We start from the raw sequence: 26795 nt of genomic DNA on the forward strand, positions 1-26795 counted from the left end.
AGCTGGCAAGGGTTAAAGGTCTGTAGATGATGTCATTTCTTCCCAATCAGAATCTCTCATCACTCACTGAGGTCAGGAGTATTACTTATTAAGTCCGGTCGATACTGTTAAGTGGCAATATCAATTTACAGCATATTTTTATTACTTAGTAATTTGTGGTTCGTTGTCTCAACGTCACCCACTCCCATTGTGAGCATTCCACTTATCTTCTGAGCCACAGGGCTTTCTGCCATTGATGTTACATACCTTCCCTTATCCTTCAGATGGCTGAATGACATGGAGTGTGTGACCTGTAAGAGGCCATTCAGCCAAACCAGTTGTGCTAATGTTTAACCTTCACTCGATCAGAAATCTTAATCCATCCTCTGTATCCCTTTGCCTTTATTTCCACCGACCCTCAATGGGCTCTTCAGTCAGCTCCTCAGTCTCTGCCTCAGCTAGTGCATTCCACAGCCCCGGAAGTCTCTCAGGTAAGGTGATAATAAATCTGCTCTCTGCCTAAAATCCTGCACATTATCATTTCACCCTAGCGTACTCAATCACTTGTTGCTAAAACCCCATCTGTGTCACTAATGACTTTGTGGGATGTGGGTAGGTGGGAAGAACATTGGCCATCAGACCTGCACTGTATGTGACCTCAGGCACACCAATGTGGTTGACCCTTAAATGGCCCAGAAGGCTACTCCATTGATTTAGGGAGGAGGAATAAATACTGACCTTGCTATGGTGCCCAGATTATAAATAGAAAATATGTGGGTGTGTCAGATGGGGTGAGTCCAAGAAGGTGTGATATAGGGACCTTATGGGGGTGAAACACACATTGGTCATTTGCGGTTAGATTCACGATTGTGTTTGCCTTGTGGTAACTGTACTCTCAAAGTCGGCGATCGCATTTTTCCAATAAGATGGCGATGGGCTTGAATGCAGTGGCGTCTACGGGGTCAACCAAAGGTGCTATTCTTTTTAAAACATTTTTTTACAATCACAAGACCTTGCTGGACATACAGATTTAAGTACTGCAGGTCTGCCCCATCAGCTAGTTGTGAAAAACTGAAGGAGGTGGACAGTATGGATTGTGCTACTGCCTCTGTCAGGGAGGTGTTGGACTGGGTGCACGAAGGTGTGCAGTCTAAGAGCGCGTGATTGTCCTAGTTGCTTTTCTCGTGATTGCAAGGCCCTGTTGGACATCGGTGGTGTGAAATGTTGCAAGTCCAATTCACTGGTTTATTGGCGAATGGCAGGGGAGGTGTGTGGCCTCGAGCCGTGGCGTCGCCTGTTTGCAGCCGCCCGGGGGGATGCATAGGAGTCGGGCGTTCTACCGGAATGCTGGAGATGGTGTCGTGCAGCCCCACCGAGTACTTGCCCAGCAGAAGACAAGCTATATTGTGCTTGACTGCAGACTGCTGCAACATTCATGGACTCAGGGACTTGAACGACTTTTTTTTTGTGTGACTGTGTTTTACTGCTATCATATGTGCTTGTTATCTTATATGTGCCTTGTGCTGTGTGTGACTTCTGGTACTCTGTTCTGCTGCTCATCCCCGGAGTAATGTTCCATTTGCCTGTATTCATGTATGGCTGAATGACATTTAACATGAAAGTGTACAGGCATTTAATGCCTGATAAGAGATCAGGAGAATGCTATTCTGTTGATGAAGGTAAGCACTGAGACTTCACACTTATTAATAATGTGTGAGGCAGTATTCTGATTGCATAGGAAGATCTGAATCACAGTCAATATTTAGCTGGTGTCTGCTTCCCTTTACTGCATGTTGCTAAAGCGTTTCGCCCTCTGTAATATCCTGACTTAGTTATATTTAAGCTGTCAGCTGAGGTCACTTCCACTTAAGGAAGATGAAAGCCTTCTCAACTTTGTGGGCTTAGTGTTGAAATGTTGCTTGCTTTCTGAAGTACTGCTCAGACCCCATCATGAGTGCTGAGTTCAGTTCTGGGTGCAGCACTTCAGGAAGGAAATACCAGCCCTTGGAGGAGTTGTGAAGGAAATTCATTAGAATGACAAAAGCCTAATTTATGAGAGCAAATTACAAAGATGAGACCTGTATTTCCTTGAAATAGCATGGTTAAAATGGTTTGAGGAGTTGATGGGGTATGTGGGACCCCAGAACAAAGGGGAACAATCTGAACATTTGAGAAACACATTTGCACACAGTGGGATCTAGAGTTCCTCCCGCCCACAGCTGACTGCTGAGGCTCAGGGCCTGTTGAAAATGTCAAAAGTGCTGGATTTTTGTTCAAATACAAATCAGCTATGATTTCATTGAATGATGGAACAGGCTTGATGGCTGAATTCCCTGCTGTTCTTACGTTCATACCCTGATTTCCATGAATTAGGTCATAGAAACACAAAAAAAAACCTACAGCACAACACAGGCCCTTCGGCCCACAATTCTGTGCCGAACATGTACTTACTTTAGAAATTACCTAGGGTTATCCATAGCCCTTTATTTTTCTAAGCAAATATGTACAAGTGATGTACACATCAGACTTGTGACATACTGTAAACACATGTTAATTATTGTGAGTCTGCGATAAATTTTACATCCATGTTCCGAAGCTCTTGGTGTCTTCTGGATATTATTGCAGAGTACCTACCAGCTCTACAAGAAAGCACGCAAACCACAAGCAATGAGGCTGGTCACCATTACTGGTGTATATTTGGTGCCTGGGTGGAAAAATAGCAACAGTTTGAAGAAGCTCTTTGAAGCACCTACACCCTCAATAGAGTTAATCAACCACACTCACCACAGCAGCTCAAAGCTCATCAAACAGCATAAATGTTGAGATTTTCCTGGTTGCACGGAGTCAGTAAACCCGTGTAGTAGCGATTAAAAAAAGAGGACCAACTGGCATGTGCTTAATTTTCCTATAATCACATGCCGGTCAGAGTACAGAGACCTGAGTGGGGCAGTTTAGTAGGAAACAGGACAAAATGTCAGCTCAGTCACAGAGGGGCCACAGAGCACCCAGGAGTGCACAGTTGAGAAGGTCAGTCCCTGCCAATGCCCATGGAAAGGATGATGATATCCAGTGGAGAGAAATAGATATGATTTGTAAAAATGGCTGGAAACTGCAAGACTCCAACATAAAAGTAGAAATAAAAATACAAATCATTAGAGAAAACTATTGATATAACAGCAGATTGTTCTATTAGGAAATTACCTACCACAAGAAATTCTATGTCACCTCTTCGAAGGATTGATTTCATTTTTCCACAGTGAAGGCTGAAGCAAAATACTTATGTAGTTCATCTGCCATTGCCTTGTCCCCCATTACTACCTGCCCAACATCTTTTTTCAGTAGTCCTGCCTCTCTTTTACAGTTTATATATCTGAGAAATGCTTTTGGTATCCTCTTTGATATTATTGGCCAGCTTACCTTCATATTTCATCTTCTCCCTCCTTATGGCTTTTTTAGTTGCCTGAGGTTGGGTGGGACAAAAACTAGAGGTCATGGGTTAAGGGCGAAAGGTGAGGCATTTAAGAGGAACATGAGGGGAAACTCCTTCACTCAGAGGGTCGTGAGAGTGTGGAACGAGTTGCCAGCACAAGTGGTGCATATGAGCTCGATTTCAACATCTAAAAGAAGTTTGGATAGGTGCATGGATGGTAGGGGTATGCAGATTGATGGGAGTACACCTGTCAGACATGGTTGTGTCATCCTGCTTTTAGAATATAACTTATTTGGGATGTATCTATCCTGCACCTTCCGAATTGCTCCCAGAAACTCCAGCCAGCTTTCTTCCATAACATTCTGTCTCTTTCACCAATCAACTTCCCAGCTCTTTACTTCATCCCTCCCCCTCCAGGTTTCACCTATCACCTCGTGTTTCTCTCTCTCCTTCCCCCACCTTTAAAATCTACTCATCACCTTTTTTAATCCAGAACTGCCAAAGAGTTTTGGCACGAAACATCCATTGTACTTTTTTTTTCCATGCCTGGCTCATGCCTGGCCTGCTGAGTTCCTTCAGCATTTTGTGTGTGTTGCTCGGAGTTCCAGCATCTGCAGATTTTCTCTTGTTGAAGATTCAGTCACTATTGTTGGTCAAATATTGTTTGATGCCTAGCTCTGGGCCACATGAACATTGACGGAAGAAGGAAGAATGCTTTGGGTATCCTACCTCATTTGTCAATAATGTTTCACTTCCAATAGAAAGAAAAAAGGAATAAAGAAGAGAAAGGGATGTCCTGAATTGGAGATGTTGCAGCCAATTTGCATACGAACTCCCAAAGTATGAAGTATGGCATCCTTCAGTACAGCTGGAGTAGGACGAACCAACAACCTACTCTGTGTGTGTGTGTGTGTGTGTGTGTGTGTGTGTGTGTGTGTGAGAGAGAGAGAGAGAGAGAGAGAAACAAGCTTACTGAGGCCTGTACTATTCTTATGCTGCCTTCAAACAATAAGGCAAAATCTACCCACACATCAAACCAGTCATTTAATATAGCCTGTGACAAAAACCAATAAGAAGGAAGAGAGGAAAAATCAGGCCTGGGGTGATAGGGAGGTCGAGGATGAAGGACAAGCTCAATGATATTTCAGTCATTCCAGCACTCTGCCTTCATTGGGAAATGAGAGGAAGGAATGTACAGAACTGAAACCAGCCCATTAAGATGACAGCGTTTCTGTGGCTTGTGCCCAGGATTTTGGCCTGTAATTCTTTAAGGATTCAGCCTACTTCTCCTCATGGCTCTGGTGGAGACTGACAGGGCATCTGCCAAGGCATGTAGCTGCTGTTTAGTCTCGCTGAGTTGTTAGAATTTGTGGGAATTCCCTGATTGCTCGCAAGGGTCGAAACCTCCAGTCATCCTTCGAAAATGAACATCAGCAAGAGTTGCCAGAAAAGCTGGGTAGACAGTGCAAGACCCTTGTTTGTCAGACAGGACAACCAATCAGTTACTGCCTTACTAAGCATTCTCTGGTGCTGAAATAACCCAAGACCATACTGCAAACTAATGGCAAACTGTAAGCTAATGGCAAAAGTCTTCCACTTATGGCATCAGGGATTAACATCTACTATTACAAACTGGAAAGCTTGAGCAACACACAAATGCTGGAGGAATGCAGCAGGTCAGGCGGCATCTATGGAGGGGAATAACCAGTCAATGCTTTGCGTCCTTATGGATGGTCTCGGCCTGAAGTGTCAGCTGTTTATTCATGGATGGGGCCTTACTTGCTGACTAACTCTAGCATTTTGTGTGTCTCTTGAATCTGCTATTAAATCAGTCACATGTCTCAAGAAAAGTCTTTGAAGTAAAAGAATGTATGTTATCCTGATAGGGTTAGGTGAATGGGAATGTGAAGGTGGTTCATATGGAGCTTGTAGACTGGCAAAGACTTGTTGGGCTGAATGGATGGTGTATTTCTCCACTGTACATCTATTGTAATCCTGTCAGTTTCCATCTAATTCCAAAGTAGTGCCCAAATCATTCCGGCACTTAAAATGGCACCAAGTATATTCTGTGCAGTAAAAATCATGCTAAATATTATCACAGTAAGTTTGTTTTCATGCTTTCCTCAGCATGCGTGTATGCAGAAAATTGACCACAATCAAAGGTTGCATAGAAAAACCATCTAATTCTGACCTTAGTCATTCCTTGGTGATCTGAGGACACTGTTAGCTTTTGTGCCCTGACCCAGTAGCCAAGTGGCTGACCTCCTCCTTTAGTGTCTTAGTCACTATGTAAGTTTCATCATCAATCCAAGAATTGCTTTCATTGGCCTCTTGTTCTTTGTCTTTTTCTAAGTGTTGAGTTACAGTATTTTTCCACTTTAGATTTTTCAATTCTCATATTGCTGATGATTTTTGAGAAGCACCTAACTATTCAGACCTTGTCGAGAGTATCAGTCATGGTCTGAACATTGAGGCAAGCATCCGAACATCACACTGACACATACTCTTTCTTTAATTTCTTAAAAAACCTGAGATGGGGCTGAAATGCTCTCCACTGAAAAGTGGTCCCATTCTCATGCCCATGGTGGATCAATGTGTGAAATCTGCCTTTAAATGTTCTTTGTATGTTTGTCCATTTTAGTGGCCAATAGATCTTTTAAAGTTGAAAGAGTACAGAGAAAATTTACAAGGATGTTGCTAGGACTGGAGGACCTGAGTTTTAAGGAAAGATTGAATAGGTTAGGACTTTATTCCTTAGAATGTAGAAGACTGAGAGGAGATTTGATAGAGGTATTTAAAATTATGAGGAGTAGATAGGGCAAATGCAAGCAGGCTTTTTCCACTGAGGTTGGGTGGGACTACAGAGGTCATGGGTTAAGGGTGAAAGGTGAAAAGTTTAAGGGGAACGTGAGGGGAAACTTCTTCATTCCGAGGGCTGTGAATGTGTAGCACAAGCTGCCAGTGCAAGTGGTGCATGCGAGCTCAATTTCAATGTTTAAGAGAAGTTTGCACAGGTACAAGGATGGTAGGGATATAGAGGGCTATAGTTCAGGTGCAGGTTGATGGGAGTAGTCAATTTAAATGGTTTTTGGCATGGACTAGATGGGCTGAAGGGCCTGTATCTGTGCTGTACTTTTCTATGACTCTATGACTCTAACAATTAACCAATTAACTTGGACCTTTATTCTCATGGACTTATGCAGTCCATTTCATTCAGGTTGAGGACTTGACTCACCACTGAACGAGTTAATACTGGATGTTTGAAACATGACATTTCCTCATGAAATTCATTATCCTAAGGAATAATTAGTTCACGACCTTCCCATATATACTGTCAGGTATATACTAAACGAAACCACATCGAGGCATTAAAGCTAACACATAAATACTGTAATGCTGTGATATATCCTGTGCTTCCTCATGTGCAGGCCAACCAATTCTCTACCTTTGCATCCCATTCCTGATGTACTCTCCGCAGGGGCGGCCTGCCCTTGTGACTGAACCCCTTATTTATCATGGGTTGAAACCTTGAGAGAAGAACTTTTCACACATACAACTTCACAGTATGTACCTAGCCTGAAAATTTCAGTTCTAGTTCCCATTCACATTCCGACATGTCAGTCCATGGCCTCTACTGCCAGGATGAGGCCACACTCAGGTTGGAGGAGCAATATGCTGGGCAGCCTCCAACCTGATGGCACGAATATCGATTTCTCAAACTTTTAGTAATTTCATGAATATCGATTTCTCAAACTTTTGCTTCCCCCCCCCCCCATTTCACGATTCCCCATTCTTGTTTCCCTGTCACACCTTCCCTTCTTACCTGCATCACCTCCCTCTGGTGGTCCCTCCCAGCTCTTTACTTAACCCCTGCCTGGTTTCACCTATCACCTGCCACCTTGTACATCTTCCTCCTCTACTCCCACCTTCTTATTCTGACTTTTTCCCTGCCTTCCCAGTGTTGACGAAGGGTCTCAGCTATTATCCTTGACTGTTTACTCTTTTCCATTGATGCTGCCTGGCCCTGCTGAGTTCTTCCAGCGTTTTGTGTGTGTTGCTTTGGATTTCCAGCATCTGCAGATTTTCTTGTGTTTCTGAAAATATTGCTGTCTTCTTCGCTCTACGTCGCCATTCACGTTTACTAAATAAAAATGAAGTAACATTATGCACTAGTGGATGGACTAACTTCTCAGTGGCGGGTGCATTTGGGATAATTCAACTGTATACTGTGCTTTTCCTTCTCCATATTCTTTGCCTCTTCCCAGTAAAACCTTGCTATGCCCATCCCTAATTACACATGAGGATGTACCCTTGTAGTTATTCCCAATCTGTTCTTTGTCTTGATCTTTTTTTGATGCTCTAGTAGGACCACAAATATTACTGAAGGAGCCCAAAATTATATTTACAAATTAATTTGATGCATTATCCTTTCTGGGAATAGAATTCAGTCTGGCTCTATTGTGTAGGTTAATAATTTAATTTTTCTTAAGGATGGAGTGAACATTTAGCTCAGTGGTACCATTTCAAGCCTGATTCAGGTGTGGAGTTCAAACCCCAATCTAGACAGTCCAAGTGAATAAAGCCTGGAAATCCAGCCCTAACACCCAGAGGGATCATAGCATTCAATGGGGTGTGGGAGCCCATAAAGCTCACAGTTTGTATGAGGCACACGATCACAGCTCCCTCCACCTTGAAATTGGCTGGTGTAAAGTTAGTTATTGTCATATAAATCTCCAAGCAAAGAGTGCAAGGATACAGAAGCCAGATGCTGTGGTGTATCAGAGTATGAAGGCTTAACCCATTTAGCTAAAACTCCCTTAATGTCTCAGCAAATGTATAAAATAACTGAAGGATAAACACTTCGGTATGTAAATACACTGAAGTAAATACAGGGCTCTGAGAGGATACAGCACAGTACTAGTTAAAACCTGGATGCCAGTTGAGTTCTCTCCTTTAGTTACATTGAGCATTACCATAGGTTCAGTTTGAGGGAAAGTTCTGTTGTAGTACTCACTGATCCCAAAATGTTTTCACGTGAATTGCAGAATTTCTCATTCAGCCTTTAGGCTTTCCTATGAAAAGTAACCACTTACCAAAACATATAAGAATCTGAAGGGGGTGGATAAGATAGATGCTGAAAGGATGTCCCTTCTAATGGGAGTATCTGGAGTTCAGGAATATCGTTTGAAAATAAGGGCTTGCCCTTTTCAGATGGGTTTGAGAAAGGATAAGATGCTCCAATCATCTTATTTTCAACGTGGATGTCTAGTCCCTATACACCTCCATCCCCCACCAGGAAGGCTTCAAAGCTCTCCGTTTCTTTCTGGACCCAACCAGTTCCACTCAACCACCACTCTCCTCCATCTAGCAGAACTTGTCCTCGCTCTCAATAATCTCTCCTTTGGCTCCTCCCACTTCCTTCAAACAAAAGGTATAGCTATGAGCACTCACATGGGTCCACGCTATGACTGCCTGTTTGTCGGCTACGTGGAACAGTCTGTGTTCCAAGCCTACCCTAGTAACTGTCCCCCCATTTTTCCTACGCTACATCGACAACTGCATTGGTGCTGCTTCCTGCACCCATGCTGAGCTCGTCAACTTCATCAACTTTGCCTCCAACTTCCACCCGGCCCTCAAATTTACCTGGCCATTTCTGACACCTCTCGATCTCCCTGTCGCTATCTCTGGAGACAGTTTATCTATTGATGTCTATTATAAACACACTGACCCTCACAGCTACCAGGATTATACCTTTCCCCACCCTGCTAATTGTAAAAATGCCATCCCTTTCTCTCAATTCCTCTGTCTCTACTGCAACTACTCTCAGGATGAGGCTTTTCATTTCAGAACTGAGGGGATGTCCTCCGTCTTCAAAGAAAGGGACCTCCCTTCCTCCACCATCAACACTGCCCTTAATCGCATCTCTTCCATTTTGCGCATGTCTGCCCTTACCCCATCCTCCCGCCACACCACCAGGGATGGGGTTCCTCGTCCTCACCTACCACCCCACCAGCCTCGTATCCGGCCCATAATACTCTGTAACTTCTGCCTTCTTCTACGGGATCCCACCACCAAGCACATCTTTCCCTCTCCCCCACTTTCTGCTTTCTGCAGGGATCGCTCCCTACATGACTCTCTTGTCCATTCATCCCTCCCCACTGATCTCTCTCCTGGCACTTATCCTTGCAAGTGGAACAAGTGCTACACCTGCCCTTACACCTCCTCCCTCACTACCATTCAGGGCCCCAAACAGTCCTTCTAGGCGAGGCAACACTTCACCTGTGAGTTCGTTGGGGTCATCTACTGTATCCAGTGCTCCCTGTGTGGCCTCCCTGCAAGACCCGACATAAATTGGGAGACGGCTTCGCTGAACACCTACGCTCTGTCCACCAGAGAAAGCAGGATCCCCCAGTGGCCACACATTTTAATTCCGCTTCCCATTCCCATTCCGACATGTCAATCCACGGCCTCCTCTACTCCTACGATGAGACCACACTCAGGTTGGAGGAACAACACCTTATATTCCATCTAGGTAGCCTCCAACCTGATGGCGTGAACATCGATTTCTTAAACTTCCATGCCCCACCAATCTCCTTCACCATTCCCCATTCCCATTTCCATCTCTCAGCTTACCTCCTTGCCTACCCATCACCTCCCTGTGTTGCTGCTCCCCCTTTTCTTTCTTCCATGGCCTCCTGTCCTCTCCTATCAGATTCCCCCTTCTCCAACCCCGTATCTCTTTCACCAAACAACTTCCCAGCTCTTAACTTCACTTCTCCTCCCCCTCCTAGTTTCACCTATCACTGAGTGTTTCTTCCTCCCCTCACCCACCTTCTAACTCTGACTCTTCATCTTATTTTCTACAGTCCTGATTAAGGATCTCGGGCCCGTAGCGTCGACTGTACTCTTTTCCATAGATGGTGCCTGGCCTGCTGAGTTCCTCCAGCATTGTGTGTGTGTTGCTCGGATTTCCAGCATCTGCAGATTTTCTCTTGTTTGTGATTGGTGTCTTGGAAACTCAGGTTGGCCTCTTGGAACCATGGGCTGGAATCTCGGAAACACGGGCTGGAATCTCGGAAACACAGGCTTGTGCTGTCCTCTTGGGGCTTCCGACTGGCTGATCTCTTAGAATCTCCAATTGGTTTCTCAGAGCCTTTAGAACGACAATTATTCTGCCAAAGGGCTGACCACCCCTTAATGGTGCCAGAAAACCAATTAATACGCAGATATGGAAAAGTAACCATGGGTATCCAAGGATTAGGGGAATATCTGGAGATTGAGTAAGTTGGAATTGAATTGCCTCCTTATGTATTTCAATCTTTAACTGGCGAGGAACAGAAAGATAAGAAATTTGTCCAGATTCTAACAGTCAGCCGTATAGGCCCGAAGCAGTGAGTGATTGGTCAAGATGTGATTTAGGAACTTAGATCCTCTCGGCCAGTCCAAGGTCAAAAAAAATTCCTCACCAAACCAGAGTCTACCAGTACCCCAAGGGAATGTTGGTGTTCCCCTCAAGACAATAGGGAAGGTAACACCACTCCAGAATTCGTCAAACTGGAAGAGACTAGAGACTGTCACAGTTCTCCTCTCACTGGGCAGTCCTGGGAGTTTCCTGACATCTTGGGCCAATAGACCTGAAAATGGCCAGCCTTACCCCAGTATAAGCAACTCCACTGCTTCAGATGTCTCTTTCACTCTGCTGAGGAGAGCTGGGTTCTTCCCAGTTGCATGGACTCCTCTGGAGAAGACTGCGAGGTTCTGGCCTGAGTCTCAGATTGTGGAACTAGAGAAGGCATTGGGCAATTTTGAGAGCCGGTTCTCTGGGCAAACTCGCCTCACCTCTCTCTCCTTCTCTCAGACATGCGAATATTAATTCTAATAGCCATATACATAATCTCCTTCAAATCCTCTACCAGGTCCCTGCTGGCCACTAGAACATCCTTGAGTTGATCATTGAAACAGGGCAACCAAAACCTCCATGTTACACCTGCTGTCTGCAGCTAAGGTCTGGAACTCAGATGAATAGTCGGCAATGGATCGAGCCTCCCAATGCAAATGGAGAAGTTAGCTGGCTGCCTCTGGAAAACTTAGTGGGTTGTAACTCGAACGCTAGAGAACACAGAATTGGAGGTTAATTAATCCCACACAGTAGTTCTGGGCAAACGTAGCAGGATGCACAGGCGAATGTTCAGAACCAGAGTCCATCCCCGAAGAACGCAACTCTTACCTGCCGGTTTCGGCGTCTTTCTACGATGATGCTAGTATCTCCCGGAGTAAATGTTCATGCCATCCAGCTGCCTCTCCTTGGCAGGTCAATACCATATGTAATTGATCAAATTCTGCTGGGTCCATGATGGCTGAGTCCTGCTGGAATGAGATCTTCAGGCAAACGAACCCAGGTGCGGAGTAAACTCGAGGCTCGAAGGTTGAAAGTAACAGAGGAATAACAGATGACTCAGAGCGCACTTACTCAAGAGGACTAGAGTACACAGAACCCAAATCCAGGACCCAGCAATGAACGCTAATCATGATGAACTTAAATAGTGCGTACAACACCGGAACCCCATGCATACCAAAATCAACATTCAATATATTAAAAACAGGATGCATGAGGAGACAGCATTCAAAAAACAAGCAGCACAACAAAACACAAGGAAAACTTAATGACTAAACCAGTCACTTAACAAGTTCTAGTTAAAACAAATCAGTGACGTTCAGGTGCGCCGGAGTGCCAAGGCCGTTGCTCTCTGGCGCCCCACACTGGTCTGAAGAATTCATGACATGTATTGCAGGCTCGAGGGGCTGATTGGCCTATTCCTACTCCTATTTCATAGGCCCTTATGCCCCTGTGCACTAAAAGGCAACTGTGTTCAGAGGCACAATAACCATTACATCATCAAGTAAAAGAAAATAATACTATCAAAAAGGAAAGCTTACATGAGCCTTATAGAGCTTGAATGAAAAACATTAACATCTAACTGCAGTTCATTAGAGCTGAGTGGGACAGATTTTTACCTAGTTTATGGGCAGTGACTAAAAACAACTTCAAAAGTTAGGTTATCAGTTACTTTTTTTAACTGAGGCTGTTGATTATTGGTGATTGTGTACCCAGAGTACTGACCTAAGCACTGCCATGTGTAGAATTCATTTATCTATGGAAAATTACACCAACTTCCAAACTGCTGCTACATTTTCCCTGAAGAGATGTTTGACTTGTAGCCAAACCAGAACTTCACTATGTGCTGGTCATAAGACAGCTCGCTAATTTTATTTTCTTCTCCTCCAAAGAAGCTATAAATTCTAACTCAGATTTCTGAAATCAGTTAAGAATGAGGAGATGCCCACCATTTATTTTCCTCTTCATTCCTTCTTTGGGAGTGCAAAAAAGCAAATAATATTACTTTGAATTACATAGATCAAACAGGACAGGATCAGGCATCTGTCCAGGGTGTAAGCTCCTTTCAAACCTCTTCCCACCATTGCATTTTCCCTAATCAGTATCTCCTTCTATTTTGTTACCCCTCGTGTGTTTATCCAGCTTGTATCTGTCTTTATAACATGCACATATGTTGACTTGACTGAAACTATTTTTATCTTCCTGGATTCCCAAGAACTTTGTTCCCCACTGAGTTACAGAGCTACAGACAAGGGCTTGCTAAATCCTTGTATGTACATTTCTATGCACTGTAAGTTTGGTGTCTGGAGGCCATCAAAAGTGCCTAAGAGATAGTGTAGACAGAAATCTTGGTTTCAGGTCAATAATAGTTCTCCCTGGAGGAATTGTGCAGCTTTTGCATGGGTCGGAAGTCACTCGGGTGCACAGTATATTGATACATGCTGTGAATTATAATTGAAGTCATAGGACAGATCCTTGTTGCGCATAGGGGTGCCACAGTGATCAGTCCTGGGCCCTCAGCGACACACAGTTTATATTACATGAAAAGACATTGTAGCATTTCCAAACTTCCTGGTGTTATAAACCAAGGTGGAAATGTGGACGCAGAGTGATTGAAGAGGATGTAGGTGGAGCAGTGGGCAAGAACTTGACAGATGACACCTATTGTCGGAAAATAGTAGGAAGACTGAAAAAGTAAAATACTTCTTAAAAAGTATTGACAGAGAGATCTGGTTGTGCTGGGAGAGGTGACATAAAAAGCAGTGAGCAGATACAGCAAGCAATTAAAAAGGCAAGCAGTATGTTGGCTTTTATTGCAAAGAAACTGGAGCACACACATAAGGAAGTCTTGCTGAGATTGTGGAGATCTTTGGTGGGACCTCACTTTGAAGTACTGTGTGCAGTCCTGTTCTCTGCACCTACAGAAGACTACTGTGGAGTGTACATTTACAAGATCATTTCCTAGCTTGAGGGCTTATGAAGAGGCCCACCACTCACTGGAGTTCAGAAAGATGAGAAGTCATATCATTTTCATTTTTACATCAAAGATTCTGAGAGGGATCAAGGGGCTCTTTCCCAGGCTGAATTGTCTACAAGTATGGGGTGGCGCATTAAATAAGGAGAAATTCCTTTGTGCAAAGTTGTAAACCCTTGGAGTTCCCCACCTCAGACAAATGATATTGTTACATTTTCTGGACTCTACAATGTATCTAGAGATATAGGAAATGAGGGGAAGGTGGTCTTGAGGCCCAGGGAGAGCCCTGACATTGACTTGTGCAGGAGGTTCAAGGAGTCTTATGGCTATTCTCTGATTTACTGTATTTTTTATTTTCTTGTATCAAACATGACAGAGATGGGGAGAGACCTGCCAGATTTGGAGGTTCCCAAAGTGTTGTCATGTAAATTGACATGCTATAAACGTTTCTCTCAGTGCAGTTTAGAGGAATTTTCAGAAAGTTGTGTGCACATTTTTGATGGACTTTGTCTCTCCTTACAACTTCATCAGTTTTCTTACAATATATTTCATTTTTGGCTTTCATTTTGATTAATGGAAAAATGGGCTAAAAATTGACAGACGGAATTTAATGCAGGCAAGTGTGAGGTGTTGCACTTTGGGAGGACAAACCAGGGTAGGTTTTACAGAGTGAACGGTAGGGCACTGAGGAGTGCAGTAGAACACAGGGATCTGGGATACAGATCCATAAAGAGTGAACCTTGAAAATGGTGTCACAGGTAGATAGAGTCGTAAAGAGAGATTTTGGCACATTGGCTTTCATAAATCAATGTATTCAGTACAGGAGTTGGGATGTTATATTCCAATTGTGTGAGGCCTAAATGGGAGTATTATGTGCAGTTTTGGTCACCTACCTACAGGAAAGATGTAAACACTATTGAAAGTGCGCAGAGAAAATTTACAAGGATGTTGCTGGTAATTGAGGACCTGAGTTAAAGGAAAAGGTTGACTAGGTTAGAACTTTATTCTCTCGGACATAGAAGACAAACGTGAGATTTGATAGATGTCTAGATAAGGCACTTAGTCAACGAGATCAGCAGATGGAAGAAGTCCCCATCAGGTCAAATAAGTGGTAAAACAGCAGGGGACCATGTCCAGACATGGTTTACCCACTTTAAGAACCTGCTGGGAAGCCCTCCAACAATCATGGAAGAAGAAGAGGACATACCCACGATATAGTAACGCAAGTCGACCTCGATGACGGCCCATTCACCATTGAGGAACTGAAGAAGGCCAAATATGCACTCAAACAGGGCAGGAGCGCTAGACCAGATGGGATACCACCAGATGTCCTGAAGAACTGTGACCTGGACGACATCTTGCTGGACATATGTAATACGGCATTGATGAAAGGCGACAAACCAGAACAGTGGTCACTCTCAAACATTATCCCAGTCCCCAGGTCTGGATCCCTCACAAAGACAGATAACTACCGCGGTATCAGCTTGACCTGCATCTTAGCAAAGTTATACAAATCGGATGATCTTGAACAGGATTCGCACCGCCATTGACCCTAAGCTAAGATTCAATCAGAATGATGTTCGGCAGAAGCGCACGACAGTAATGCAAATACTTGCTCTCCGTAGAATCATCGAGGAAGTCAAGAAGAACAACCTACCAGCCGTGCTTACTTACATCGATTTTCGCAAAGCTTTTGACTCCATTCACCGAGGTAAAATGTTGAAGATCCTGAAAGCTTACGGAGTGCCAGACCATCTACTGAGAGCAATAGAGTCCAGTTATACCAAAACCATGGCGAAAGTTGTATCACCAGACAGAGAAACTGCAGTGTTCGAGCTCCTAGCTGGTGTGCTGCAAGGAGACACTCTGGCGCCTTACATCTTTATAATCGTCCTTGATTACGCTCTATGTCAAGCTACCAAAGATCATGACAAGCTTGGTTTTACCATAAAACCAGGACGGACCAAAAGGGTCAGACCAGTTACACTCACAGATCTCAATCTTGCAGATGACATAGTCCTGCTCTCTGACCAGATGGAGGAAGCACAGCAGCTACTGACAAAAGTGGAAATTGAGTGCATTAAAGTTGGACTTCACCTAAACGCTAAAAAGACAGGGTACATGGTGTTTAACTGCGACGAAGGTACTCTCAGGACCGTAAAGAATGATACCATTAAGGAAGTCTTTGACTACAAGTACCTCGGATCAAGAATGGTGAGTTCGGAGAAGGACATAAAGATACGGAAGGCGCTGGCGTGGAGGACTATGAACGACATGAAGGAAATCTGGAAGTCAAACCTGACCAGAGGGCTTAAAAAGAGGATTTTCATAGCAGTCGTAGGGTCCATTCTCACGTACGGGTGCGAGACGTGGACACTCACCAAGACGATACGAAAGTCTCTAGATGGTTGCTATACACGAATGCTCCGGATGGTTCTTGATGTGAGTTGGCAACAGCACATGACAAACGTTGAGCTCTATGACGACTTACCGATGCTCACCACTAAAATCGAGGCGAGAAGACTGCAACGAGCGGGGCACTGTCTACGCCATCCCGAGCTACCTGCCAGCCTAGTCATCATATGGGAGCCCAAGCAAGGGAGGAGGAACCCTGGGCGCCCTCCCAAGACCATGGTCAACACACTCCTAGAAGACTGCGGCGCGGCTAATGTAGATGAACTGAACACACTGATGAGGGAGAGGGAGAAGTGGAGAGTCCGTCATCGTGCCCAATGCCGGCCCCCTAGGCCTGAGTCGACATAGTAGTAGTAGTAGTAGTAGTAGTAGTAGTAGTAGTAGATAAGGCAAATGTAAGCAGGCTTTTTCCACTGCATTTGGGTGAGACTAGAACCAGAAGTCATGGGTTAAGGGTGAAAGGTGAAATGTTTAAGGGGAACATGAGGGGGAACTTCTTCACAGAGGGTGGTGAATGTGTGGAACAACCTGCCAGTGGAGGGGGTGGATGTGGGGACGATTTTAACATTTAAGATAAGTTTGGATAAGTTCATGGATGGGAGGGGTATGGAGGACTATGGTTCCGAGGCAGGTTGACGGCACTAGGCAGAACAATACTTCAGCGTGGACTAGATGAGCTGAAGGGGCTATTTCTGTGTTATAGTACTCGATGACTCTATGACACTAATAGTAGCTTTTAAAATTATTTTGTTTCTTTGTGTCTTCACTGCAAAGTGAAGGGTCTTCAGAGACAGTTTAACTTCCTGCCTTTTTCCTTTCTCTCCCCTTACCAGGAAATTTGGTCAGAGCTTAAAGGGGCTTGAGACAATGAGCCAGAATACTTGGGAGATCGTACCTGTAGTAGCAAGGGTTGTTCATAATCTTTCACTCCTTTTATTCCTCCTTTTCCCTTATTCTCATGATCTAAGAAAATACTGGAGGTAGCCTGGTGACAGCATGAGACCCAGGGTTATCGCTCATGAATTAAACCTGTAAGGTCTAGTGGAAAGATGGATGTTAAACAGTTTGCTGAATCCAGGGCTGTTTGCCTTATTCATAACTGAAGATTTTTATCAGATGCTGTCACATTCCAAAAAGCAAAATTCAGAGTTTACTATCCTCTGGAACATCAAAGAGATTCCTGATGACAGATATGTTTGCTCTGGTTTCCCTCTTTCAGTCTTTAGCTCCTAAATTTAAACCTTATTTCTATGCTGACCTTTTAAAGCATACACAAAACTCCACATGTGAGACAATGTCAGCTTCCTTCTCCATTTTTGGGTCAAATGTACTGCAGGGTAAACTGGGAACATTACAACTCTCAGTGAATCAAGTTTAGAAAGCTCTTCTGCTTGTGGTTGGGATGCTGAGCAGAGTCCCAGTTTCAGAGTTTCTGAATTAGCTGATCTTGATCAGGACAATATTTGGAGCCATTAGATTGGTTCAGGGCTCTAAAGTTGGGAGGGGTGAGAAGAGAAATAAGCCAGGGTTCCTCTTCCTAGAGAAAGCCTCATTCCTATTTCTCTTTGTCTTTGTTTCTCCCTTTCCTCTGTCTGTCTGCCTCTTCGTCTCTCTTCCTTGAGGTCCTCCAGTTCTACAGTCATTTTCCATTGGCACATGCTGCTGAGAACATTTCACCCAGCTCATCAATGTCTGTGGCAAAGAGTGCAGGATAGGGTATGGAATATCTTGCCAATTCCAACGGAAGCATGGAAGCGACCACTTTGGTCAAGTGGCAGAGGGCATTCCATGGAATTTTACCCAGTGCAGTGGTGCCTTCAGAGGAGCCGGAATCTGGGGCTGGGGCTGTAGAGCAAATATATTGTCCATGCCCAACATAGAAAATGTACAGTGTGACACACACGCGCGCACACACACACACACACACACACACACACACACACACACACACACACACACACACACACACACACACACACACATTACACCTGCTGCTGGAGATGCCTTTTTTTCTCTCTAACTTAATCTCACCATTATCTGGTTGCTTCTTTACTATTTTCTACAAACAGGCAAGTGATTTCTTATAAATGGAAAGAAAACAAAAGGCTATAAAGCCCTAATTAGAAACTGTCCTTAGCAGTAACAGGGCAGAAGTGGGTGACAGACTCCTTGGTTAAGACGGCAGTTGAGATAACTGGGAGGAATTGAGTGATTTCAGGGACAGGTTACTGTTACAGGTACTTTATGAGGGCACTGCTGCCTACTGTTAGGATTGTTGTATGTTACAGGGAAGTACATTATTTCTCTGTTTTGCATTAAATGAACTATATTTCTGTAATCTCAGAGTTTATTCAAACTGTGTGGGTTCCAAGCGCATTTTTATATCAAGAGATTCCAGTAGCTAATCAATGTGCAAAATCTTCAAGCAAGCCAAATCCTATGCAACCTCTGGAGGTTCAACATCTGCCCCTTTACCCCGTCCATTCTTATCCTCTAGGCTCCCATTCTTTTAATTTGCCATATGTATTGAAGACGCAGCTGCGCTGGGCAGGGCACATCTCCAGGATGGAAGATCATCGCCTGCCCAAAATTATGCTGTATGGCGAACTCTACACTGGCCACCATGACAGAGGGGCACCGAATAAGAGGTACAAGGACTCTCTGAAGAAATCCCTTGGCGCCTGTCACATTGACCATCGCCAGTGGTCTAATCTAGCCTCCGATCGCGAGGCCTGGCGACACACCATTCACCAGTCTGTCTCCTCCTTCGAGAACGCATGCAGGGCTGGCAGTGAGGACAAAAGGAGAAGGAGGAAGAACCGTGACACAGCAGCACCAAACCCAGAACAGAATTTCCCTCACAGCCGCTGTGGCCGGACCTGCCTGTCCCGTATTGGCCTCGTCAGCCACCAGCGAGCCTGCAGCAGACGTGGGCAGCCCCCCTCCAAAATCTTCGTTCACGAAGCTAAGCCATGATGATGATGATGTACTATATTAGGTTGGGTGACCTCAATATCTCAATTCATTATGGAAGTGATTTCCCAAGCTTCCAATTGTCTCTTCAGTTCTCAGTCCCAGTCTGAGCTCTCTCCTTCCATTTCAGCATTTAACCGAACAGAGGCAACAATGATAATAGATGTGTGTTAGTTCAAAATTTGCTGTTATCTTGATTAGGATCATAGTTCCAAGAGTGTTCACAGGACACAAAGCAGAATTGTAACAGGGTCCATCTGAGCTTCTGTTACTTTCACGTGGGTTTCTGGGTTTATCATTGTCTCCATACGTCTATCTCACCGGTGAAAATCTAAATCTGTCACTTCACTGTCTAATTAAGTAGAAGCTTTTCCTTTGAAACAAAAACTGTCAGCAGGTAGTCAGCAGCTATAAAGAGAGAACCATATGAACATAGGGGGGCACGGTAGCGTAGTGGTTAGCACCATGCTGTACAGTACAGGAGACCTGGGTTCAATTCCTGCCATTGCCAAAAGGAGTTTGTACATTCTCCCCGTGACCGCGTGGGTTTCCTCCAGGTGCTCTGGTTTCCTCCCACAGTCCAAAGACATACCGGTTGGTAGGTTAATTGGTCATTGTAAATTGTCCTGTGATTAGGCTAGCGTTAATTTGGGAGTTGCTGGGCAGTGCTGCCTGAAGGGCTGAAAGGGCCTATACTGCATTGTATCTCAATAAAATAAGTCAAAAACAAACTAACTAGAAGCAGGGGTAGTCCATCAGCCCCTTGAACCTACTCTGCTATTGAATAAGAGCATGGCTGAACTGACCTTACCTCAACCCAGTATATCTCTGCCTGAAAAATATTCAAAGGCTCTGCTTCCACCATCCTTTGAGGAAGGGAGTTCCAAGATTCACAACCCTCTGAGGAGAAAAAAAATCACCTCCTCTCCATTTTATATGAACAATCCATTCTTTTTAACCCCCAGCTCAATGCTCTTACACAGGAGGAAGCATCCCCCCTGCATCCTCTTCAGGCTCCTAAACATTTCAGCTTGGTGACCTTTCATTAGAACGGGGAAAAGATGGAGCTTGAGAATGCAGGACAAGAAGTGAGGGAGCAGAGAGCTAAAGGGGAAGGTCTGTGATAGGATAGAGATAAGGAGAGATTGAATGAAAAAAGAGGTGATGGTGCAAAGTGTAAGTGGGGTAGCTTTGGGATAAAAACAAAAACAGAAATCAGGTGGGTAGATGAGTTACAAATAGGACCGGCAGAATCACCATTTGAAACTTTGAACTCAATGTTGAGTCTGTGCCCAAATGATGTGCTGCTCCTCGAGTTTGAATTGAATTTCTATGGAACGCCATAGGAGACTGCGGACAGAGAGGTCAGAGCGGGAGTGGGGAGGGAAATTGAAATGACTGGGAGCCGGAAGGTCAAGATCATGGTCGCAGACTGAATGGAGATACTCCATACAGCAGTTTGGTCTCTGGTGTAGAGGAGGCTGCACCATCGGCACTAAATGTAATACACAAAATTGAAGAATGTAGACGTAATTTGCTGCTTCAACTGGAAAGAGGGACGGTAGGAAGGGAAGAGCTTGGTAGGTTAATTGGAGATTGGAGACTGTGAATTACCCCTTTGTGTGTGTGTTGCCAGGTGAATTGGGGAGGTGGGGACTGAGGACAGGTCAAGTGGACAAAATGCAAGAAACAATCTGCTGGAGGAACTCAGGGGGTCAGGCAGCAACTGTGGAAGATTCCCCACCATTGAGGAGATCTTCAAAAGGCTGTGTCTCAAGAAGGCAGCATCCATCATTGAGTTCCCTTGCTATCCCTCACATACCCTTTTCTTGTTACTGCCAGATGGGATACAGCAGCCTGAAGCCCCACGCTCAAAGTTTCAGAAACAGCCTCTTATTATTATTATGATTATGAGGACACACAGTCCTCTTTTATTGTCATTTAGTAATGCATGCATTAAGAAATGATAAAAATGTTTTTCAAGAATGATATCACGAAAATACATGACAAACTGACTTAAAAACTAACAAAAACCACATAATTATAACATATAGTTACAACAGTGCAAAGCAATACCGTAATTTGATAAGAACAGACCATGGCACAGTAAAAGCCTCAAAGTCTCTCGAAAGTCCCATCATCTCACGCAGACGGTAAACCTCCAGCGCCGCCAACTTGCCTATGCAGCATCCCGGAAGCATCCGACCACAGTCCGACTCCGAGTCCGTCCAAAAAACTCCGAGCCTCCGACCACCTACTCAACACCAAGCACCGAGCACCATCTCTGCCGGCCCCGGCAACAGGCGATACGCAAAGCCGAGGATTTGGGGCCTTCGTCTCTGGAGATTCTCGATCACACAGTAGCAGCGGCAGCGAAGCAGGCATTTCAGGAGTTACTCCAGATGTTCCCCTGCGCTTTCACGGCTGTCCCAATCAAATCCGGATTGTGCACGGCACCCCTAGTTACACATTTCGATATTCATTCGGAACGGCTGCACGCACTGTGTCGCGCCGCCATCTTCTCCTCCCTCCGCCATCTTCCCCTCTGCCATCAGATTTCTGAACACTACCTCACTATTCCTCTTCTGTACTATTTATTTACATTTTTATTGTAAATTATTGTAATTTTTTATGTATTACACTGTACTAGTGCCACAAAACAACAAATTTCATGACATACTGTATGCTGGTGATAGTAAGCCTGCTTCTGATTGTGTGAATCATGTCTCTGAAAATCAGATAGTTGACATGCAGGGCCCTGGTGCAGTGTTCAGAGCAGAACGGTTGACTAGGCCCCCTGCCTGACCTGCCAAGTTCATCCTGCAGTTTGTTCTCTCGTTCCTCCGGTATCAGCAGACTGGTGTCTCAAGCGGACCAGATCCCGTGGCAGGTAAACTGGCTCGGTTTCGCACTTGAGCATAGAGAAGACCAAAGCCTATGTGGAAGTGAAACACATGCATGACGATATGAGCGTGAAAGTCTGGTCATGGAATGGGACTCTACAGGAATGTGCTTCAAATAGCAGCAACAGGGCTCGAGGCTTGAGACTGTCCAAATAAGGCAGGGAGTTTTTATACAGTTGAGGGACAGTAAACTGCCTAAAATACCAACAGCACAATAGGGCTCTGTACTACAGTTCACTGGGGAATGCCAAAAGAGAAAAAGCACAACACTTCTCCTTAAACTGGGTTTATACTACAGTCAACAGTAGATAAACACATACCTGATCCAATCCAAGCACGGAATTCCAAACGACTAAAATCACTTTTCATTCATTTATTCTTACCATGCATGACTTTTGATCAAGGGATCGAAGGAAAATCTAATCCCAGACCGAGCCTGTTCAATTTATTGGTTCCCTTTCTGAAGGATCAGTGTATATGTGCCCTGCTTCTGCGCAATAACAATCAAGAAAAACTCATACTCGATCTCCAGTCTTTTCTGATCTTTGGCAGAGTGCAATGAGGAGCTGGTGAGGTGAAGAAGAGGCATCTAGGGTTTCTGTTCTTCATCACTGGCTGGTGTTGCTGGCCTCAAAGTGTATTATTAGACAATAATTAATACATTACTTACTACTACATTAGACATTGATAGGTATGTTAGATAATATACAAAAGACATTAAGATAATAATGTCCTTAAAAATAAAGGACATTATCTTAAAATCCACTGATCTAGAAATTGGAATGTTCTAAGGAAATTGGTTGAATTGTGGGTTCAAGCCTGAGTTGTGGGTGGCTGTGGATTGATGGGGATGAGGGGAATGCTGGGCGCAGTTTCACATGCCTAGGCTCCTTGTGTTAGTGTGGCAGATGCAGAGAAGGAAATCACAGACTATGTGGACTTCGCAGTGAGTCCACAATTTTCCTTTCAGATTGACTTTATTTTGCTGAAATTGAAATGCAGAGTGCACAACACAGTCCAATTCTGGGCCACTGAAATACTTACCTAAGGGAATTGCTATCCATATGTGCCAAATTTGTGTTGTGGACAAGGAAATTGGCCAATCCATAATTGTGTTTTAGTACATCATTAAAAACTCTCAAACCAAGCAACACAGTGCAATGTTACAGTTTTTAACAGCGAGTACACAAAGTTTTTATCAGTTTACAGATTTTGAGAGATTATTCTGGAGAAAGCTGTAAAACCATGGCTCCCCCAGAAGAGCAAGAAATCATTGATACATTTCCTGCACATGTGGCTACTCCAGAAGTGGCCTTTCATTAGAGGTGCAGGCAGGAGTTTCTGTGGACATCAAAGAGACACCTGGATGGTATTTAAAAATGCAAACACGAGGAAATCTGTAGATGCTGGAAATTCAAGCGACACACACAAAATGCTGGTGGAACGCAGCAGGCCAGGCAGCATCTATAGGAAGAGGTACAGTCGACGTTTCAGGCCGAGACTCTTCGTCAGGACTTTCAGAAATTCAGAAATCAGAGGTGCATAGGAACTTGGGAGACCTCGCGCAGGGTTCCCTCAAGGTTAACTTGCAGATTGAGTTTGTGATAAGGAAGGCAAATGCAATGTTAGCATTCATTTCTAGAGGACTAGTATATAAAAGCAAGGACTTACAGGTAATGCTGAGGCTTTATAAGGCATTGGTCAAACTGTACTTGGAATATTGTGAGCAGTTTTGGGCCCCTTACCTGAGAAAGGATGTGCTGGCATTGGAGAGGGTCCAGAGGAGGTTCATGAGAATGATTCCAGGAACACAAGGATTAATGAATGAGGAGCATTTGATGTCTCTGGGCTTGTACTTGCCAGAGTTTAGAAGAATGAGCAAGATCTTATTGAAACCTATCAAATATTGAAAGGCCTAGATAGAGAGGATGTGGAGAGGATCTTTCCTATAGTGGGGGAGTCTAGCACCTGAGGGCACAGCCTTGGAATAGAGGGACATCCCTTTAGTACAGAGATGAGGAAGAATTTCTTTAGCCAGGGAATGGTAAATCTTTGGAATTCATTGCCACACACTGTTAGGAAATGTAGAGCTAGCTTGACTGAAAAGCAGAGCTGCGGAGACGATTCTGCAATGAATGATAACTTTGATAATCGATTTTCAAAAAAACCACGAGCCATGATGGGGCCACAAAACGGGAGAGAACAAACACCACAGACAATGAGGTAACTGAAGCGTAGGAGCAACTGGTTGAGGCTAGCTGGTTCAATGAGGGAACAAAGGTCCATGGATGAGAGGTTAAAATAGGCTGCTGGTGACGAATTAGAAATGTGGTAGGTGACTCCTATTAGCTGGATGGAGACTGGGAGAAGCCTGCAGGTATAGGCCTGTCACAGATGGCCGTGGAGGCCAAGTCACTGGGTATATTGAAAGTGGAGCTTGATAGTTTCTTGATTAGTAAGGATGTCAAAGGTTATGGGGAGAGGGCAGCAGAATAGGGGAAAATAAATCCGCCATGATGGAATGGTGGAGCAGACTTGATGGGCCGAATGGCCTAATTCCGCTCCTGTGTCTTATGGTCTTGCGGCTTAATGTCTCATCCATATGTCTGTGCCTCCCTCTGTACTACACTGGAGCACCAGCCCAGATTATATGTTCACGTCGCCAAAATGAGACTTGACTATTATCTGTAAATGAGAGGCAGTCAGCCATGGTTGAAAGTTTGCACTCTTGCCTTGGTTCTGGTTGAATTGAGTGTGGTGCCAATCAGAGAAACCATTCAGCGGATTGCCCTCTGGGTAGCTGGCACATCAGCGACTACACTCATCCTACTTCTTGTCTTCCCACAACTGATGGTCTCACTTTAAGGACCCGGTTACATTGTTATTTCATACTCGTTATTTGTTGATATTTATGTATATCTGCATTTGCACAGTTTGTTGTTCATTGATCCTGTTTACAGCTACTGTTCTATAGATTTGCTAAGAATACCCGCAGAAAAAGAATTTCAGGGTTGTATGCGGTGACATGTATGTACTGTGATAGTAAATTTTACTTTGAACTTTGAATTCGACAAAACTTGGTGTTTGGCCTGTGCTACCGGGTGCCAGCTGATGTTACTGAGATAATCTCAAACTGACCAAAAGATGTTCATGAAAGGTTGGGTGGCGTATTCCAGTTAAAACTATTTACTGACGACATAGCAGAGTCTTTCACCCAGCCCAGCTCTGATTGCCACTCAGAAACTGATTTATATATCCCTGATGTATATTGTTTGTCAGTTTATTGCTGCTGCACACTAAAAACCTTTCCTTTGTTTATTCGCAGGATCTTGATTGGAGCACCTCTGGCTCGTGCTCAATCGCACCAACATGCAAATCGCACTGGAGGACTCTTTGCCTGCCCGGTAACAGAAGACGATGAGTGTGATCAAGTCAGCATTGATAATAACGGTCAGAGCAAGTCTTTCTGTTAACCATTTCATTCAGTTCTCCTCACCCATTTTGAGTTTGTAATCCTTCCTAATTTTTATATTTATTCATTCTGGAGAATGTAGAACCAATTTCATTTCAGACTTTTAAAATATTTTTTTCATGTGGTTGCTCTAGCTTTCTGATTGGATCAATACATGTCCATGCCTGAAATTCCTTTAGATTATAGCTGTAAACTAGAACATTGACCCATGATTCAGAGCAGTGCACAATGAGCTATTTTTCAGTGCCCTGCTTAAAATCTAAAGCTCAGCCACTAAAACATGTAGGGAGGAAATGAACAGTTGGAAAATCAGGTGAGAAATGTTACAAGAAGCAGTCTGCCATCCTTGCTTATCGTTTCAACACCCCAACCTTGTCATGGTTCTATTCTGAAGACACATGTCTATTTCCTGGAAAGCTTTAACTAATAGACAGAAAGATTTGGACAAAATGAGAGACTTCTCAGTCAGAATTTTCCACATCATTTTTGAATGAATGACATTCTCACCAGTTTACCACAATTTACCTTCATTTTGCATCTGTAATGTTGGAATGTATCTTAAGGTGCTTCTGGGGACAAAATCTGATACCAACGCGCATAAAGTCCTTACAGGACCTGTGATCAAAGGCTTGATTAAGTAGGTTTTAAGGAATGTAAACCAAAAAAAAATGCAGGAGATCTGAAACAAAAGCAGAAAATGCTGTAAACACACAGCAGGTCAGGGCTCTCCTGCCGAAGGGTAGACAGTGAACAGATAGGTTGAGTAAGCTAGGGCTTTTCTTTTTGGAGTGAAGGAGGAAGAGGGGTGACTTGATGGAGATGTAGAAGATGATGACAAATAGTTTGGGTGGACAGCCAGAGAATTTTTCCCAGGGTGGAAATGGTTAATGCAAGGGGGCACAATTTTAAGGTGATTGAAAGAAAGTTTAGGGGGATGTCAGAGGGAAGTTCTTTATACAGAGAGTGGTGAATGAGTGGAACACACTGTCATGGGTGGAGGTTGAGGCAGATACATTAGGTGCATTTAAGAAACTCTTAGATAGGCACATGGATGATAGAAAAATGAAGGGAAAGGTTGGATAAGTCTTAGCGTAAACAAGAGAAAATCTGCATATGCTGGAAATCCAAGCAACACACACAAAATGCTGGAGGAACTCAGCAGGTCAAGCAGCATCTATGGAAAAGACTAGTATTAACATTTTGGGACAAGACCCTTCAGCAGTACTTTTTTCCATAGATGCTGCCTGGCCTGC

General features: G+C 44.1%; 1 protein-coding gene across 4 annotated transcripts in view; it reads left to right on the forward strand.

The window, feature by feature from the left end:
* The window catches only part of LOC140191737 (integrin alpha-6-like), a 198483-nt gene that overhangs the window by 74001 nt on the left and 97687 nt on the right, over positions 1 to 26795 (forward strand). For all 4 annotated transcript variants that reach the window (XM_072249430.1, XM_072249431.1, XM_072249433.1 and 1 more), the window contains exon 2: positions 25396 to 25520. In XM_072249430.1, the coding sequence (XP_072105531.1) occupies positions 25396 to 25520 (125 nt within the window). The remainder of the gene's footprint in view (positions 1 to 25395; positions 25521 to 26795) is intronic.

This window comes from Mobula birostris, chromosome X, assembly GCF_030028105.1.
Source record: "Mobula birostris isolate sMobBir1 chromosome X, sMobBir1.hap1, whole genome shotgun sequence".
Classification (NCBI taxonomy): domain Eukaryota; kingdom Metazoa; phylum Chordata; class Chondrichthyes; order Myliobatiformes; family Myliobatidae; genus Mobula; species Mobula birostris.